General features: G+C 38.9%; 1 protein-coding gene across 2 annotated transcripts; it reads right to left on the minus strand.

The window, feature by feature from the left end:
* Positions 1 to 13,894: 13,894 nt before the first annotated feature.
* On the minus strand, positions 13,895 to 17,422 carry dynlt2b (dynein light chain Tctex-type 2B). Of its 2 annotated transcripts, XR_013505104.1 has the most exons (6): positions 17,278 to 17,422; positions 16,590 to 16,723; positions 16,401 to 16,470; positions 15,085 to 15,148; positions 14,836 to 14,981; positions 13,895 to 14,800 (listed from the first exon to the last, which is right to left on the minus strand). XR_013505104.1 is itself a non-coding variant. In XM_078285761.1 (5 exons), the coding sequence occupies exons 1-5, from the start codon at positions 17,322 to 17,324 to the stop codon at positions 14,934 to 14,936; spliced, it is 363 nt and encodes a 120-aa protein (XP_078141887.1). In that variant the 5' UTR covers positions 17,325 to 17,422; the 3' UTR covers positions 14,832 to 14,933. The 2 variants fall into 2 exon arrangements, 1 of the variants encoding a protein (XP_078141887.1); XM_078285761.1 differs by lacking the exon at positions 13,895 to 14,800 and having other exon boundaries at positions 14,832 to 14,981.
* Between the last annotated feature and the right edge of the window lie 1,599 nt (positions 17,423 to 19,021).

Consider the following 19,021-nt stretch of genomic DNA (forward strand, 5'->3'; position numbering starts at 1 on the left):
TCGAGTCATCATTAGGTTTAAAGGTCCCATATTGTTCAGTGTCATGATTTTGTTTTCAAATCTACTGTGGCTCCGGATAAGAATAATGTTCTTCATGATGTTTTGCAATTATAGTTTAGTTAAAAGTCAAATTGAATTAGTTAAATTGAATGTACTTGAAGACCAAGTCCTCACAGGAACAGTCACAATACTGGACTCTGATTGGCTGACAACCCCAGCTCCTCTCATTCAAATGAGGCAAACCTGCTGAGTGGAAGCTTTCCACATCAAATGCTGCAAACTGACCTAATTGGAAAGATTTCAGTAATTGTTCATTCAGGAGTGCCAATCAAGACCAAGAGTTTAGTCTGAAACTGCCTCCAAAAAAAGAGTGGATTATATAAAAATGTAATAACTTTAAAATGTATCGCCTGGCTACTCAAGTCAGTCCCAATTTTCCAGTCGGGATACCTGAGGCACAACCACAGTCCCTCATGCTGCAGCGTTGCTCTCAAAGCAACAGACAGCGCAGGAGAGAGAGAGCAGTAATATCTCCACTGTAGCTGAGCCGTAGGCCAGCAGATGAAGGGCTGCCACAAGTTTTGTCAATGAGGGTATGGCATGACTCATCTCTGTCCGAGGTTCCAGTTCATTTTTTATTTCATCAAGCAGTGACAATATAATATGATTTGGCAATCTATAATTTATTTTAACCTCATCCTCTGGCATTTTAAAGCGAGTAATTCTCAAACTCTCTCTTATTTCTTATTTCTGTGGCTCTCTGTGGGTGAGAAGTTAGGACACGCTTCATCTTGGCGGGAAATATCGTGTGCAATTGTACACGTTTGGTTTAGTAAATCGATGGGAGATTTCAATAATCCCCTCCTCCATTTTTGCACTCTACCATTGCCACTCCTCAAAATTCATATCAAATGGGTCAAACGAGCTAAAAGTATCCTGCCAGGTGTCGACTTAATTTCCATCCAAGTTATGAGACCAGAATCAGCACTTTTTAACTGTAAACGCTTAGTAAATATGGCCCTCACACAACCTTTTGATGCTACTGCTTAGCTAAAGAGGGCTGGTGGTCGAACTTTTTCATTTAAATTCATTCAGGTTTGTCCAGGACGCCACTGATAAATGAGGCTTCAAGTGGAGAAATGTGCAATGTTCTTTATTCCTGTCACTTTCACACACTACAACAGTTTAAATGAAGAAAAGAAAGAAAAAAAAACATATAGTAATTATGCCCCGCCCACAAACACTTAATAAACAGTAAATAAACAGTTAATGCAGAGTTAATTCCATTAAGGTGTGCTGGTGCGTCACTTTCCACTCCATTTAAAGAGCAAATCAACACTAAATCACATTGTTTCAAATTGTTGTTGCACTGTTCTGTATGGGCTTCAAACATGTTTGTTGTTGATGTCAAAGCAGATGTTTTGCTTTGGACAGCTGATGCAAAACACAAAGCTTCAACCCATAGAGAGCAGTGCAAAACCAATTTTCGACCCTATATTTGCTCTTTAAAACCACCACATGCCGGTTGAGATGCAGCTGAGGCAGCTTGAGATGTAGCAACCAAACAAACAATCGCGCATGGTGCGAGCAACGGAGATGGGTAAAACAGTTCATTGATAAATGTCGTTCAGGCTTACACAAAACTATAACCGCTCTCCATGCTTGCAGCTGTGGAAATGTGTTGGTTCTGATTCCAGGGACGTCTCTGAGTCGATGTTTGTTTACTCAGCTGTCGACCATGCCGTGCTTGTTCCTGCCGGCTGACAGATTGCACTCCATTGCACTCCGTTTTTCTCCACCTTTGACGCTGCGTGATGAGCGGACCCTCAGAGATTGAGAATGATTCATGTCATTCCTGAGGTGCGCTTGTTTTGTGCACCTGAAAAGCTGCAACACCTTTCCCATCCCAGATACCACTGATTCCAAAAACGTCCCTCTATAGCTGCTGTTAATCAAGATGAAACCTGGATGTCTCCTGGACACTTTCTCCCCTGGAATAGAGTCCATCTCCACTAAAACGCCAGCTTCATCTTGACAGTTTTGGCATTTAGCTGACGACTTTACCCAGAGCAACTTTAAAAGACTGAGCAAGCACTTCAGTGTCTCTGACAGGACACGTGGCATGTTGCAGAGATAATACCTGTGACATTTTGGTTACGAGAAACCGCCAAGACACCATAATATCCATATTAACACACATTCTGATCCTGATTGGTAATGCAGCAGCTCCAGGCTCTAATATAATATTAACACAGGAACAGGAATTTTTAAATGAAGTGTATTCCCACTTTAAGAGCGAAATGGGTGCCAGACAACTGCTAATGTTATTAGAATCATAATGAAATTGGAGAGTTATTGCTGTGAAGTAGAAAAGGTTGAAAGTAACATATTTTGTCCTCCAAGAAATTTTTCTGATGATTAACTGTCTAACCATGATATATTTAGGCTTGATCCTGCTCGTCTATGATTGGCTTTACTGCCTTTTGAGAGCAAACAATAAGGCCTGATTCAGACCTTGATTCAAGCAGCGTGTGCAACTCCACCATCTCCAACCCTGGAGTTGCATGCTGGGATATTCAGCCTCCTGAAAGATGCACATTTGAGGTGATGAATATGTAAATCAAATCTTTCAGATATTCAAGTGTTGCCAATAAATAAAGGAGCAAAGTGTGATCACATCTCCATGTATCACAAGAAGCTTTTAATGTTAAAATGATGAAAAGAACCACAAACAAGATGTCAGGCTCCAAATAAAGATGGATTAACATTACCATTAGCATATCAAGGGTTCAGTGTGAAAGGGTTGTGAGTGATATTTTATCCGAAAATGAGTATTATATATGATTGGAAAGCTCTTGTTGAGCTTTATCTGATGGCCAAAAGAACATGCGTAATCATAATCAAAAGTAAAATAAAGGGGGGAAACAAAAAGACTTACGTTTGGTGCAAAAAGGGCGTAACTGGAACAAAGCTTTATAATGGTCTGCCCTCTTCGCACTGAGTGATGCATTATGAGAAGGGCTACTATGTGTGTAGTATGCTAAAGCAGCAAAAATGTCACAAGATAGAGATATAGAGCAGATTTTATTAAGCATAATTAGAAAGGCACTGGAACCTCTCAAGACCGAGGAAGGAGAACCAGGATCTAATAAGAACAAATGTGTGTTAAGAATGAGCACTTTGAAGTAAATGCCAATTAAGATAATAGCATTCATGTTAACTCGAGTAGGCTGACCTAAATTCAATGAATTATGAATTATTCTGAAATATTCATGGTATAAATTAACCTTTTACTCACTGTTCTCAACTGTAAAAATAGATAAATATATCAGTCTGCTCTTTCAAGAACTTGGATGAAGGTATCTGCACATATAGGCCTAACCACAGAAGTATTACCATGTCATTAACTGTATATATAATGAATACTATAGCTTTTGAGATTATTTTCCTTTCAAACATTGATAAGAAAAGCGTTAACACTTTGTATAACTATATAAATTACAATGAATTATGAAGCACTAGTGTTTCTGATTATCTTCTTATTTATGTTTGGTCCACCTTGAGGATTTATTAGAGCTGAATTTAGGATTAACATAATTAACATGACTGTTTTTGTCTGGCTACAATGAACCTCTACAAATCCCAGGTGTCATAGACATGCAATGCAAAAAGAGTGAGTGAAAAGTGAATTTTTAAGGTACCTACTAACTTTTAATGTTGACTTTTAATGTTAACTTTAAAATACAAAAATAGGTTTATATGGAATATCAGTTCTGTGAATCTTAATCTCTGTAAAGCTATGAATGGGTCCTACGAGCAAACGCTGCCACATATTTGAAGGCTGTAACCACACACTCAAATCCCAGGACAATGGACTCGGTGCCAAAGAATCCTCTTTATTTGACTCTCATAATGAGCTACGGATTCATCCTGATAAAGCTATGAGCGAAAAAAGTGTAGCTCATTGTGATCCTCAAATAAAAAGGATTCTTTTGCAGCGAGCGCGTCCCGGGTGTGCAGTTACAGACATAAATATGTGGCTTTTTCATACTCCTTTGATGTTTTTCTTGCCGTTTCCAGCAGGGTTTTTTTTGTTTGTTTTTTTGGTTCCTATTTTATGTTTTGATTAAAACACATGTAATCATTTACTATCATTTTGTTCTCCTGTAAAATTTGCAAAATGTAATTTATGCCCCTTTCGCTCTAAACTCTCATATAAGTGACCTGGATGAGCGTGACCTTAGTCTTGTTTATTTCCAAATTAAATTCTTTTTTTGTGGTTCTTTGTTATACTCTTAAAAAAGAATGGCATTTTCAATACATGTGTGTACAATACATGTGTGTACATGTCTTGAAAAGAACTTCAAAAGTGAAACATCCTTTTTATGAGTGTAGACAGCAATGAAAATCAGAACTGTGTTACATTTGGTAATCAAAGAGTAAACAAGGTCAAAGTCGGCTTTTTTTTTTGACTGGAAGAAAAATCCGTTGATTGTTTTCTGCTTTCTACCATGAATGCTATAAACTATTGATATTAAATAATAATGGACAGAATGTGCTCTTGTGTAGTTTATAGTAGTATTTTTGAATCATTCTGAATGGAGTTTGCAATGTAAATTGTTTTGAACATTACCCAGATGTGAGCATTGCAATTAAAGGCACCTTCTTTAAATTATATGACGGTCATATTATGTGGTCAGTGACAAACAACTCGGCTGTTGAGCTGTTCAGAATTTCTATTCTCATTGCAATAAAAGAAAGTAAAACTAACTGCAGAAAAGGCTTTGAGACAAAAAAGGGTTTGAGAAAGCTGCAGTCCAGCAATCAATAGACGGTGATCTCTGTGTAGTGGGTCTAAATAATCCTTCTCACAGACCAGCATGCCTTCTTACTTTACAATCTGTGGCTTGTTTCTTCTGCTGTGAAGAGCCTGATGTATTGATCTTTCAAAAGCCTTTCGACTTTAAATTAGGTTTTACAGGGGATTAGACCGAATTTTGTATGAGATATTGAAAGGCAGAATGCCACAAGGTGTCGACTACTCCCATATTGCTTAAATGCCATGTGTTTGGAGTATCAAACTTCAGCAGCACTGGAGAATGCTTATAAGTTATACTACAGCAACTCTTTTTTTTTTTTTTATTTCTTTAATTAAATTTAAATCATGATGTAACAGACATAACCTTCAAACAAGCCCATGGGGCCTCATTTAAATGCCGCGTACACACAAATTAATTTAATATGAAACATTTTCTATAGCACTCACTGCTTTTGGATTAAAGGTTGTCTCCCTTAATGCTTATTACTAATTTGACTGCCTCCTTTCAGAGCTCTACAACAAATATGTACATATTAGGATATGTACATATTGTGGAGGTTAGGATACCCAGTGTGTTGCAGAAAACTGTGTACTTTGAGACACAAATAATTGCGTTTGAAAGAGGACGCTTCTTCTTCTATGCTTCTTCTTAAAGACAAATGAATAATTGGGCTTGGTGGATTTTTCTTGGACTCAGGCTGCACAGTTCACTGCCCATCTGTTACTGTCACTATGCTGCTATCTGTTGCCATGGCCAACAACCAAATGATTTTTGACCGACTGTTTCAATGAATCTGTGGAGTAAAGCTGAGTGTCCTGCTGTGTATATCAGCTTCAGAAGGAGAGGGACTGAACTGTCCTTTTCCCTGATAAACGCATAAATCCTTTTGATACACTATATATTCATTACAAAGTAAGGCTTCATTTGAGATTATAGTTCAATATGAGATTAAAAGACTTGAGTGAACTTGAACTTTTTTCCTTTCATTCTAGAGGATCAGTCACCTCCATCTGAGTTGCATAAACTCAGTTGAAGACTAGTCTAAGCCTTAGACCGGGGCCAGTTGCATAAAGATAGACCTAGTCTTAGACTTAAATCTGACTCTAAATCAGAGTTAAGCATTGGTGACAATGTAGCTGGGCGGTCGTTGACGTTTCAAGTCGTCATCATGTTCTAAAATATCTCCAGATTGACGTGGAACCTTCAGTTGGGAACAACCGTTGAAAAGGGAATAGTGAAACACGTACACTTCTATCTGATTGGTTCGCGCTTCACCGCATCATCAGAGCGTGGACAAAAGTTGAAGCCAGCTGAGCTCCGGTTTGTAGCTGCGCTCGCCCGGCACGCTGCTACGTTTTACACGCTGGCATTTGAAGCTTTGTGTCGCCGGATTCCATTGAAAACAAATGACTTGCTGTTGCTTTGTAGCCCACAGTCTGAATGTACCATTAGGCTGACTCGTTTCCATAGCAACAAAATACTTAACTCAAGCTTAGCCAGAGGGGAGAGTGGCTAATTGTCCTACCTCAAAATGAATCAGTCTTAATATTTATGCGACAGAGAATCTTAGATTCTATTCTAACTTTAGAAATCTAAGACCAGGGGCCAGTTGCATAAACTTAGTTTAAGACTAGTCTAAGCCTCAGACTAGGGGCTAGTTGCATAAAGATAGACCTAGTCTTAGACTTAAATGTGACCTTAAGTCAAACTTGCTATAGACAATATTTACCTGTTCATACTACTTCTTGATTGTTGTAGATCTCTAATGTTTCTGTCTCTAAAGACTCTGTCTCTTCTTCAGGCTCTTTCCAAAAACCAGAGATTTGCCATCTTTTATGAAATAGTATTTAAACTTCCCACTCTGACATTTAGGCCGACTTGTTGCCATAGCAACAAAATTCTTAACTCAAGATTAGCCAGGGGGAAGGTGGCTAACTTTCCTACCTCAAAATAAGTCAGTCTTAATATTTAAGTAACAGACAGTCTTAATTAGCCTAGTCCAACCTGAGAATCTAAGACCAGTCTAAGGCTTAGATCAGTCTTAAACTAGCTTTATGCAACTGGATCTAGATTCTTAGATTCTCAGGTCTGTCACATAAATATGGAGACTGACTTAATTTGAGGTAGGAAAGTCAGCCACCTTCTCTGGCTAAGCTTGAGTTACAAACTTTGTGTGGCAGCTGCTACAAGACAACCCAGTCTCAGAAGCTTTTGTGAAATGGTGTAAATCATGAACCTGCAACATCCAGGATTCAAATCCCGCTCAGGACCCTTGTCACATGTCATCCCCCTCTCTCTATCCCAATCCTTCCTGCTTCTCTGTATTATCAACTATCAAATAAAGGCTGTAAATGCCCCCAAAAAAATTTGTTTATGGGAAATGAGCACGAACGCTGAAACACAGATGCCATGTTTTTATTTAAATTATGTGACAATGAATTGGACGCTTCATTTTCACATGTTTGTCACATGAAAAGTCCACATCCATGTCAAACTAAACTGCTGCCTTTTTCTAGTCGTGTCTCCTCCTTTCATGGTGGGGAAACATATTTCTCACGTTATTTGAATTTTACAGCAGTGCGCTCATTTCACGCAATTTCATGAGACCCGGCTGTAGAAACGGACCTTAGGTGATAACACTCAGCCAATTTAAACCTTCCTACTAGGTAATAACATGAAATAAGTCAGTAATAACAGGGGAAAAAAGAAGAGTAATGGACTCCCAGCTGAGTTCATTTTACATTTGTGGCTAAAACTCTTATCCAGAGCAATTGAGTTCAACAGTGGAATAAGCTTCAATTTCTGCATCATCAATATTCCATGCAACTGATAGTAAGAAGTGCAAGGGTCAGAGCAATAGAGATAGAAGTAGCATGTAAGAGAGAAATGCTGGGGAAAAAATAAAGAAAAAGAGCTGGAGAGAGGTTATTTTTAAAGATGAAAGTGGAGTGAAGATACTGTATGAAAGAGTACTTTGAAAGGTCCTTTGAATTCAAAACACTAATCAATTTTATCTTTGATCCAAACAGCGAAAGGAGGATGAAAGAGTGCAATCAGCAATCAGTGTTTATCCATAAAATATGACATAAAATACTGACAGCGGGTTGCACTCACTCATATTCCTTACGCCTTACGCTTTCTGCTTCTTTGGCCACAACACACACAAAAGAAGAGCTGCTTATGTCTTACTGAATTATGGGTGTCATCGATTCAAGGTTTCACACCTTTACAAAAGGAAAAAGCAGCCATCAGCCTTTCCAGAAGTTGGGAAACATTGAGGTGAAAGCAGCGTTTGGCTCCGCTTGTGGAAAACATTTAAAACGAAATGAATGATGAAACCACATTCTTACTAAACATTACATTTCCACCAGTCATAAAACCTGGAAAACTTAAGTTTATTTTCATTTATTCCTTTTAGAAATGTATTGTCAGACAGCGCGGTATCTGTGCTGTAAAGGAGGCGGGAGCGCACAAACTGGAAAACAGGGGTTGTGAGTAAGATTGACATTTAAATTGCAGGGTTACAGCTCTTTTATAAATGCTCTTCAGACCTGAATAATTATGATCAGTCACAGCAATAGAATATTAATTACAGCCTGAGCTGGCAGCGTGCCTGGATAATTGAACGAGGTCCCTTTCTGGTTGAGCTGCAGATGTGCTGCGTAGGGACAGGCGTTCGGTCGGATCTGAATGGAGACTCCACGAGCTCGCCCACCTAGAAAAACCATCCAGGTGCTCAAGGGGCGTAGGTAGGTTTAACTTTGGAAAGTGGCAGGGACAGATCAGTGGGGCGTCTGAAGGTTGTCCCTCAAAAATGTTATTATTCTTTAAACACATTTACTGCAATTCTATACAACTTTCTATGCCTATTTAGCATTCTTGAACACAATAAAAGTTGGATAATTACCAGTCCAAACACATATACACATTTGAATAATTTATTTCAATTAAGCAGTCCTCCAATCACTACAATGCTATACAAGCCCTCAAACACTGAAACACTAACAAGCCTCCAATCACTTAACACTGGCACCAACGGCTATGTGTACAGCTCAAATGCATGTCTGGGCCTGTCACTGACAGACACAAACGTTTTACATTTGGCCCTGAGACCCAGTTCCTTGTCCTGATGGACATGGCAGATTGCAGCAAGGTTTAGACGCCCTTGGGACACAGTCGATCTGAGCTGTGTCTTTAACCTTCTTAGTGCACTGAAGCTCCTTTCTGCCTCTGTCGATGATACAGGTATTACTAACAGCAGCCTAACCAATTAAGGCCTCGACTTGTTCAAATGGCCCCGTAACCTCCACTGGCATACCTCTGAGAACAGCTGCTTCCACACTGGATTTGATTCTGGTTTTTGAGAGGAGCATTTGGAGTTGCACCCTCAAACTGTCCTTGTCCACCTCAGGGTGTGGCTCCACAACCTCATTGCCAGTAAGAACTGTCTCCAGTTTGTGTTGAGTTTCTAAGTCCACCTGACTGAAACACTCTTTAAACTGTAAATCCACAGTGTCTAGCATTGCATAAAACTCAGCTCTGTAATGCTGTCCAGTGGATTTTGATGAATGATGCTCCGCTCCTCCTGTGTATCGTTGCGGTGGTTTTCTTTGATGCGGCATTTGGATATGCTCAATGCCAAGTGAACTGACCATTCCCTCAGCATTTTCAAATAATTTGTGGAAGCTTTCCTCATATCTCTTGGATTGGAGAGATGATCTGAAATATTCAACAGCTTCTTGCATTCCTGCCACGGTCAGTGTCTGTTTCTGAAGTGATTTATTCAGACACTCCAGCTCCCCAATTACTTCAGATGCTAACGTAAGTCCAAGGACAGCCTTCCCCTTGTTGAGCCTGTCTTGCAGACCACTTTCCCTTGTACCAAGATCAGCTCTATTCAAAGTTGCTAGTTCTTCTAAAGTTGTCAAGACATTTTCATACTGTCAGAGAACAGCACTGATAACTTTATCACAAACTGTCCATGTGGTTGGACACAGTGGCTTCAGGGCTGTGTGAGGTTCTGGTCCAGCCTTAAACCTTCTGGACTGGTTGCTTAGCTTCCCCAGCTCATGGACCCAATAGGCCCTTTTCACATTCTGTTTCTCAGTGCCAGCTATGTCCTTCACTAAATCGCTCCACAACCTGCCAACATTTTTAATTTGTTACATTATAGTGCTACTAGCAACCATTACAGTTTTGTTGTTTTTGTTGGATTGGTTTGTCAATAAGTCGCAAAAAGAAACTTGCCACAGAAAGTTGTAAAGCACCGGTTTAGCTGTTACCATGACGATGTGAAAAGGGCCTATTGTCAGAGAGATCGCAGCATCAATAAAATCTCAAACAGTTCTGCAGTACAGCATTATAATTAATGGCACTCGTCTCAAAAAAAAAAAAAAAACTCTGATTCTACGAATGCTATGTATTCCTATTGAAGGCTTAGATGATGACTGTGATATATATATATATATATCTATATATATATATATAGATATATATATATATATAGATATATATATACATATATATATATGTCCATTTGACTACTGCTGACAAAATGTACTTATTGTAAGTGGCTTTGGACAAAAGCATCTGCTAAATGAAATGTAATGTAATGTAAAAAGGGCGGGGGGGATTGTCGTTCATAAATAGGCTAGAGTGACATCATCTTTGAGTCAAATGCAATAAACATACCTTACACACACACAACACACACCAAACACCTCCAAATTCAAACTTTCATTACTGTCAGGGGAGAACTGATCGTTTCTGAGCCCCGCAGGATATTAAAGACATGAAAAGCATTCAGGTCTTTCTTCAGTGTGTGTGTGCAGGTATTTGTTTGGCAAAAGCAGCCGTTTGTGAGTTCCGCTCTTTCGCTCGGGATGAAAACGGCTCCGGAGAAGATGAGATTGGGAAACAAGAGGCCCAGCAGAGCGGGGTCAGTCAGATTACCGCTGTATTTCATCCTATCTGGAAAACGCTGCACAATCTTTGATCCACTCCAAAATGATTTCATGCATAAATTTAGTTCCCACAGGAGGAAGTGTGTTTGTCAAAGCAGTCAACCTTCAGTCAACCTTCAGAAACACACAGAGCAGAATTTTTAAGACTGAGATTGGACTAAATAATTAAAATAAAAACATTACTGAAAAGATTAAATGATAAATACATTTTCGACTTGAGATTTTTAAGGGAAAGGAAGTGTGCAGGAGATTGGCACGAAGGTCTATATTATCATTTTTGTCCTCTGTTGACATGAATAAGCTCTTTAAACCAGCAGAAACAGAGACCATTTCACTGAATAATTGATTGAATAACTGAACATTTATTTTCTGAGGGCTGCCGAGAGTCATTCTGGTAAATGAGAGATGCTTAGAGAGATGTGGCTTATTGACTCATATATTAAGGGCTTCCATCAATCTTTTCATTAAGAAAGATTAGCTATCATTATCAATAACGATAATAACAGAGGAGTGCTTGGCGCATATTACTACAAATTGCTGCAAAATAACTATTATATTTGAGTGGGAATTCCTATGTTCAGATGATAGGACCGATGTGTTTGGCCTCTGAGAAGCCATTCGCATCTGAGTTGATTTTTGAAGAAGTGTTTGCCAACTACAAATAGAGCGGCATAATGAGCTGTGGCACCCGTAGGTGATCCGAGTCATTTGGCTAATTGATTCATCTGAGCTTGATCACTTCAACTGCTCACTTCTATCTCATTACTCTTTATATATCTGAAAAGCATCTGATTTTCCAGCTGGGGGTGGGCATGATCAAATTAACGGAAGAGACCTGTGAGTAATTATGAATGGCTGGAAATGACCTCCCGTCTAACTGAAGACAGACACGGTGTCAGTCTGACCAACAAATTATAGGGAGGCTTGGCTAATCCATTATCTTTGTTGGAGAGATAACAGGCAGTAGTTCCCCCCATGTGCAAACACTAATTGGATCAATATTTTGTCGTGTGAAAATAACATCACTCAAGCGAGTAACAGTGTGTTTTAAAGTCACATACATGAAGGTTGAGCTACTGTATGGAAGTGTCAATGGATACAAATTAGGTATTTATGGATATAATAGACTGTAGAAACTAATGGGTACAATCCCAAAATTAGGCCGTGTTTAAATTTCAAGTGTTGTAGCTGAGGATGGTTTAGAAATAACATTAAATTAGATTCGATTGCTAGAGTTGATAACTTTAAAAGATCATGAACAGGAACATGACAAGTACAAGAAATGGATGAATAAAGAGGAACTTGTTATAATACACTGCAAATTTATTCCTGGGCTTTTGATCATTGGGCTAACATTAAAGAATAAATAAAACGCACCAACCAAATAAATACGTGTAGAGTCCCACTGACTATGATGCATGCAAATGTAAATAAAGAGAAAGTAATATATTGTTGGGGAAAAAAATACATAAATTAAGCAATACAATTTTATGATTACGAGTGGGCGTTCAAGTTCAAGACAATATTACCTGATTCCTGAAAATTCGCTCTCCGCAAAGCATCTAGCAAAATGCATAACCAAAATAGAAACAGAAATACAAAATATATGTTACACATTATATAAAACAGAGAGTGCAGTCTGATTGAGTTATTATCCATTTTTGACATATGTAGCCTCACTGTAGCTGCTGCTGTTCCTCAGAAATAACAAAACCTTCAGCATTAGACACCAGGATAAAGAAGTCATTTTGAAAGTCTCCATGTAATTATTTACTCAATCTTCTATCCTATTGTATAAAATCTATAGCCTACTGTATAAAACCCCCAAAAAATAACACAATGGTTTGGTAAAGCTAACAAAAACGTGCTGCTGCCTCATCAAGCTATCTGCTTCAGGAAAAAAAAAAACACTATTGTAATATCTACACTCTAAAGACCTTTTCAAATTTCAGAGAGAGAGAAAAAAAACCTTGACTTTCTTATTTTCATTTACTTTTTATTGTGATTTAGTATATGTTGTTGTATTCTGACACTTTTCTCATGAAAATCCTCATTGTCATGCCGGACACAATTCCTCCAGCAAATCAAGCTGCTGAAACCATCAAATGTGGTGAAGGCCAGGTGGAAAAGATGTAAATCTCCTCTGGGTCGCTTCAGGAGGCGTCTCAGGCGGATTCTTTCACCGTGAGCAGACTGAGCAATCCAACAAACTTCCCCGCTGGATATAAAAATTATATAAAAATGTCTCCCAGCTGACCAGTCTTCACTGACTTCTTCCCTGCATACCAAGGAACTCTGTGTGGTTGGTATTGTTAATGCTCGTGTTTCTCAAAAAGACCACATTTCCCATAAACATCTTCGCTTCCTGTGGTAAAGTGGACACTGCTTCTTGCTCCACTTGCACTGGAAGAACTGCGGCATCTTCTTGTTTTGTGCCATAAAGCACAAAGGGTGAAGTCCAAACCGGTGCCATAAAACATAAAATGCAGTGTAGAGGCTGTCAATGTTCTCAGCGGTCTCATTTGTTTACAGTAATGATACTAATGTCTCAAAATGAATGTGAAAATTATTTATTTTGAAAAAAACATGACCTGAAATTAATCATTTAATATCTCTGAACTATAAATGATCCAGTCTGTAAGTGTAATTGTGTTGTCAACCAAGGATTATTTATATATATATATACGTACAGTATATATATAGGATATATAAGTTAATTTCACATCTCATTTTGAAACAAAACTCTTCAGATGTTGTTCTCTTCTACTTATCAAAACACCTCGCCTCTGTTCTGGATATTTATTCCTGGATCAGACATCTTAACTATAATAATAGCTATAAGATATAACTATAAGATATATATAAAACAACTATAATAACAAACCCCTGCTGCTTCAGCGGATGCAGTGATAGCTGATTTACAAGGATTTCAGTCACAGAAGTACTGTTGTGTGTAGAAATACAGAAAAATAGACAAATGTTTATGACCATAAAGGTGGTGATATACTAGGCAATATTTTGGGCAACACTCCCAGAAAGAGGCAAAAAAGTGAGAAACTAGGTCAAAAATCTATTCTTATGTTTCCTAGCAACAAGATGCTCTGTGTGATTAAAGCACTGCAACTCCTTGGGCACTGTTGCTCATCAGAGTTGCGCAAAAAGTTGCTCTTAGTACCCTGTCTTGATGTTGAGACTCAGAGACAAACACTGACCTCTACTGCAGAAGCTGTGGTAAATAACAAGAACAGAAAGGTAATAGTTAACTGTCAGCATGGTATCTGGACTTGATCACCATGTATTCAGTGCATCATCATACTTTTTTTTCTGTGTATTTCTCTATAGTTCTCAGCACAAATATCCATCAGGATGTGAAGTGTTGATCCTGGGATGGAGAGAGATCCAGAGAGCTGATGCATATTGATGTTTTGAGCGCTGAATTTTAATTACATTCATTAATTTTCAAAAACTTTTAAGGCTTTTTTTCTTTTTCTTTTTTTTCCAAATCTGCAAACTTTCAAAGGAGTTTAAAACCCTGTGGGAACCCTGCTCATTCGGTCATCACAAAAGATGAGAATGTAGAGATGAAAATGCATGTAAAAACCATTCTTACATAACTTCCACTGAGCTACTATATGCTCAATTAACTTAGACAACTGCAGAATACCAGACTAAGAAGATAGCAGTGTAAAAATGTAAAAATGTACTCCTAATTTGTATCCAACAACTGATGAAACGATGGTGATGACTGTGGTGAACAAATTTAAAGCAGTCAAACACATTTCAAATTTAAAACATACCTTCCAAACAAATATACTGTATACAAAAATAAAATTGGTTATTCTAAACAGAATTTTAATTACAAGTACTGTATGTACCGTATCAAATTAAACACACTGTTACAGTGAGAATTTAAATGATGCTCTCTTCTCTTCCGCTTCAAATAACAACGGTCGTTTCTCTGGTGGAGTCGCCTACACAACTTTCCAGCATTAACAATTAGGCCTAAATATAGAGTTACTTTGGATCAATGCAGGCTCTGGACGATGAACAACACTGACAGTAAGCAGATTCACTGAATGTTCTGTCACCTTTAGTCCACATCACGTCTTTCTGTTCTGAAAGAAAGCTCTGTCATCCGCCCTCCTCGTCCTCAGTAGTAATAGCATCCAAAAACAGCCACCACACAGAACAAGCTGTCCTACAAAGAAAAAAGTTCATGAAATAAGTTGTCATCATCTGAGAGGTCTGTTTTTTCCTCTCGCAATTGACTGATTGAATAAATCTGGGACAAAGGCACTTACATTCATGAAAACATCTTCAGCGTAGTTGTCTGTGTCTGCATCCCAGAAACACCTGGAAGACATCCTGGTGAAACACAGAGAGAGAGACAGAAGGTCATAGGTCACAGATTGTCACTTTTGAAGGACAAAATTCACGAATAAAGCTTAACCTCTGAACTGCCGATATATGTCAGGCATAATTCTTTATAAGTGGGGCGTCGATAGCCTAAAGGTTTGTGAAAGAGGATCCCCACTTCAAATCCCTGCACTTGCTGGGAACATCTGGGCATGTACACTACCCATCAAAAGTTTGGGGACACCTAGCTTTTGAAGATTTTTTATAAATTAGCATGTTTTTTGTCGGTTTGCAATAACTTAACCCCAATCAAGACTAAAAAATCATACATGCAAATATTTGTGACGATAATACTAACACAATTAAACTATACGTTCATCAGAAAAAACTCATACCTTCATACCAAAGAAGACACTTTGATGAACATGAAGCTGAGTGTTGAATAAATATATCCAAAGTATTAGGAAATTGCTTTTTTATGTTAACAAAAGCATTGCATTTTTCTTAATTCAAAAATAACAGAGAAAATGAAATACTACTCTCAAAATTTAGAAAAGGCAAGGTGTCCCCGAACTTTTGACAGGCGGTGTAAGTGAGGAACACCCTCCACTCCCTCAACAGCAGCTGCTGAGGTTCCCTTGAGCAAGGCAGTGAACCCCTGACTAGTCCAGTGGATCTGCTCAGTGGCAGCGACAGCAGAAGAGTGTGGTTAGTTGAGGTGTGGTTTACAATTCTCAGCCCCCAGCTGTGAACGTGTGGAATAAACGTGATGGCAGTTATTACTGAAACAGAGCATGTATGCTCAGCCACCATTCCCAGGATATATAAAAGCTAGAAAATTATAAATAATAATGACAACCTACTGTATAGTAGAATATACTACAATACTTTTAAATATTCCCTGCTCAGGCTCGCTCATGTCACTGACCACAATGCATCAAATACAATGATGAATGATGAAAAGCATTGTGAGCACTGTGCATTAAAAAAAGATGATTGTGGTTGCTCTTCATTCTTGGGAGTTGCTGTCTTCCTAGTAAGTGGGGAATCTTAATGCAGATCTGTTTTTTGGCAGACACCCCTGTCCCACCACAAAAAGGTGTTATTGTTGTGTCGGCTCACAACTTATTTATATAGACTTGTATCCCACCCCATCCCCATCAAAAGGCATGTTAAATAGAAAGAAAAACTTTAGACAAAATAGTAGTTTAGCAAATTGAAACAGTCATTCATAGTTCACCAATACCATGTGATTACTCACTTGACTCCTTCTCCACGTTGTTCTCCAATGACGACTTGCACCACAAGCTTATACCTGTCAAACCCTGCACCTGTTGATCAAGAGAGGAGAGGTGACAGTGTGATAACTGTGTGTGTAGAGAAAGAAGAGAGACAGAAAGAGAAAGAGAGAGAGATGGAGAGTCAGCTAAAGTGAAGGTGCATCTCTCACCCTTCACTTTGTCCTTCACGCTGTCTGCCAGGGAGCGGGTCAGGTCCGGGACTTGCTCTGGGTCGTACTGCAGCCCAGACAGTCGCTCCCTCAGGATTTCACGAATACACTCCTTCACAACGGCTTGCTTAAACCTGGGAGAAGTAACAGTTAGCAGCAAGGCAGGAAGTTAATTTCTGGGTCCATAGTGGCTGGTTCATCCTCAAATTCACCAGTCACTTTAAGTATTTTACCAGTCATACCTGTCCAAATGACCAGTAAAGCAGACAAACTTATCAGCCACAGACAGATGCACCACCATTAGGCTGGTAACTAAAATTTGGTTAGCACCACCTTGGTTAGCAACCTAAAATTTACGACTGCAAATTAACACACGTTGCTGACAAACTTCTATTAACTAACTCATATGACACCAATAAAATGACGTTTAAAACAACAAAACTGTATTCAGACTGACACGGTGTCAAACGAATGTCTTCATGGTTATGTACAGCTATTTATATACCATATAACCGCTAGGCTCGGACAAACTAACGTTGGACAAACTGTCTGCACTGTCTGCACTGTAGTGGCTGGTAAGCTAACGCTAACGTTAGCTACGTTAATGACTATCTATCATCAGAGTTGGTGTTAGCTTAACTCCTAACGCAAACTTCTCTTGCTAGCACTAACACTTGGACAAACTCACTTCTGCTGGTGATTAGGTCGTATCAGATATGTATCTGATCCCTCCATAGCTTGCCACAAAATTAAAAAAGCAATCCAGAGGAGATCAATTAAAAAACTGGACGGCTAACAAGTTAGCTAGCTCATCTTTGGCTTGCAGGGTTGTATCTGTTACCATAGCGACGTCGTTCTCTCGCTTCCTGTTTCAAAATAAGAGTACCTTGTTTCTACATGGGGGAATTGGTTCTTCTTCTTTTTTAATTTTTGGCAGCCTGGACGCGGCGATGGCGCACTGCTGTCCTCTACAGGTTTTCATGTCTTATTCTGGTCTGCACCTGCGGGTAGAAGCCAGTTATGGAGAAATACATTATTCTGCAATCGCTCATTCCAATAAAAATGTGTATAATGAGTATACAGTTAGACCAAATAGGAGACTCCTTTCAGAGTTTGAGGCAGAGTTTCTATTTCCAACACTCTCATTTCTCATCTGAATGTTTCCCAAACATATAGCCAATTCCTCAAGCCATAGTGACCTAGCCTCAACTTTCTTGTCATCTTGACCAAACCGTATCTCCTCCTAGAGTTATTCCTGTCCTTGTCACAGATGACTGAATGGAATGAAAATGCCTCCTGCCTCTCCTCTCTTTCTGCGTGTTTTCTTCCACAAACACATCAGCAGCTCTTTGACAAGGTTTTGGCATTCTAGTGTTTCAAATGTCACCATTACTTCTAACACTTCACTGCACACCATGCATCCAACTTTCTGAACTTTTCCTGCTTCCAAGGCCACTACAGCTGCAGCCAAATGATTAGACACCACCGTCTCACTTGGCTTCACTTCCTCCAGCTACCAAAGCGCCCACAAAAGTGCCATGATTTCAGAGGCAAAGGCCAGTAAAATTCACAATGAAACTGCATTTTGAGAGCATCTTTATTCCTTAATATAATGTATTTCCTGTTGGGGCTGGAGATAATGTGGGGAGGGATCATTCAAAAGTGTAAACCAATGGGACATTAAGATCATCAGTTAGGGATAAAAACAGTTTTATTTGATGGGAGGGGTGGAGGGGCGGGACTGTTCAAAAATCTGTGATGATTTTATTGGTAGGATTTTTATGTCGCCTTCTGGTACACGATGAAGTCACCACTAAAGGTTTTCCAGCAAGTAAAAGTAATGAGATTTCGATATTAAAATACAAGAAAATAACTTTTTTGTCATTTTTTTTAGCATAAATTGTCAAATAGGTTTATGTTACGGAAAAAAAGTAAAGTGTCTCCCACTTGTGGTATGATGATGTTGATGATTGCTTTAAATAGACGGAAGCCTTAATTGTCCAAGAAAGAAAAAAAGAAAAGAAATAGAGCTATCTTCAAACTGGTGCATTTGAATGAGTTTTTCCCCAAGCTGCTCCATCCAGAAAACACTTCAGTGCAGGGCAGTAACCTAAAAATACCAGACAGGACAAACAATGCAAGGTAGTTGGACTTTCTTACAGTCGAACAGTTCTGTTTAACATGTACATGAAGATGTATTAGAATAATCAAAGTTACTCATTTTCAATTCCAAATCAATTGCGTTGGAGTCAAAAAGCCAGAGGCATAAACACGGTGTGCTCAGGTTAATTGTTCACCAGTCAGTATTGTTAAGGCTGCAGGGCAAGAAGAAAGGAGGGGAACGTATTTGCATGATGACCCGGGTTAATATGGAGGCTAATGATCGAACAGGGTGTGATTCATTATGTTCAGTATTGATCATCAATATCCAG

Source organism: Centroberyx gerrardi, chromosome 9 (assembly GCF_048128805.1).
Source record: "Centroberyx gerrardi isolate f3 chromosome 9, fCenGer3.hap1.cur.20231027, whole genome shotgun sequence".
In the NCBI taxonomy this organism is placed as follows: Eukaryota; Metazoa; Chordata; class Actinopteri; order Beryciformes; family Berycidae; genus Centroberyx; species Centroberyx gerrardi.

Coding starts and splice junctions, on each gene's coding strand:
- dynlt2b (XM_078285761.1), bottom strand. CDS start 17,324: ATGGAGGGATCAGATACATATCTGATACGACCTAATCACCAGCAGAA. Junction 15,149..16,400: donor CAACGTGGAGAAGGAGTCAA/GTGAGTAATCAC, acceptor GTGTTTCACCAG/GATGTCTTCCAGGTGTTTCT. Junction 14,982..15,084: donor CTGAAGATGTTTTCATGAAT/GTAAGTGCCTTT, acceptor TTTTCTTTGTAG/GACAGCTTGTTCTGTGTGGT.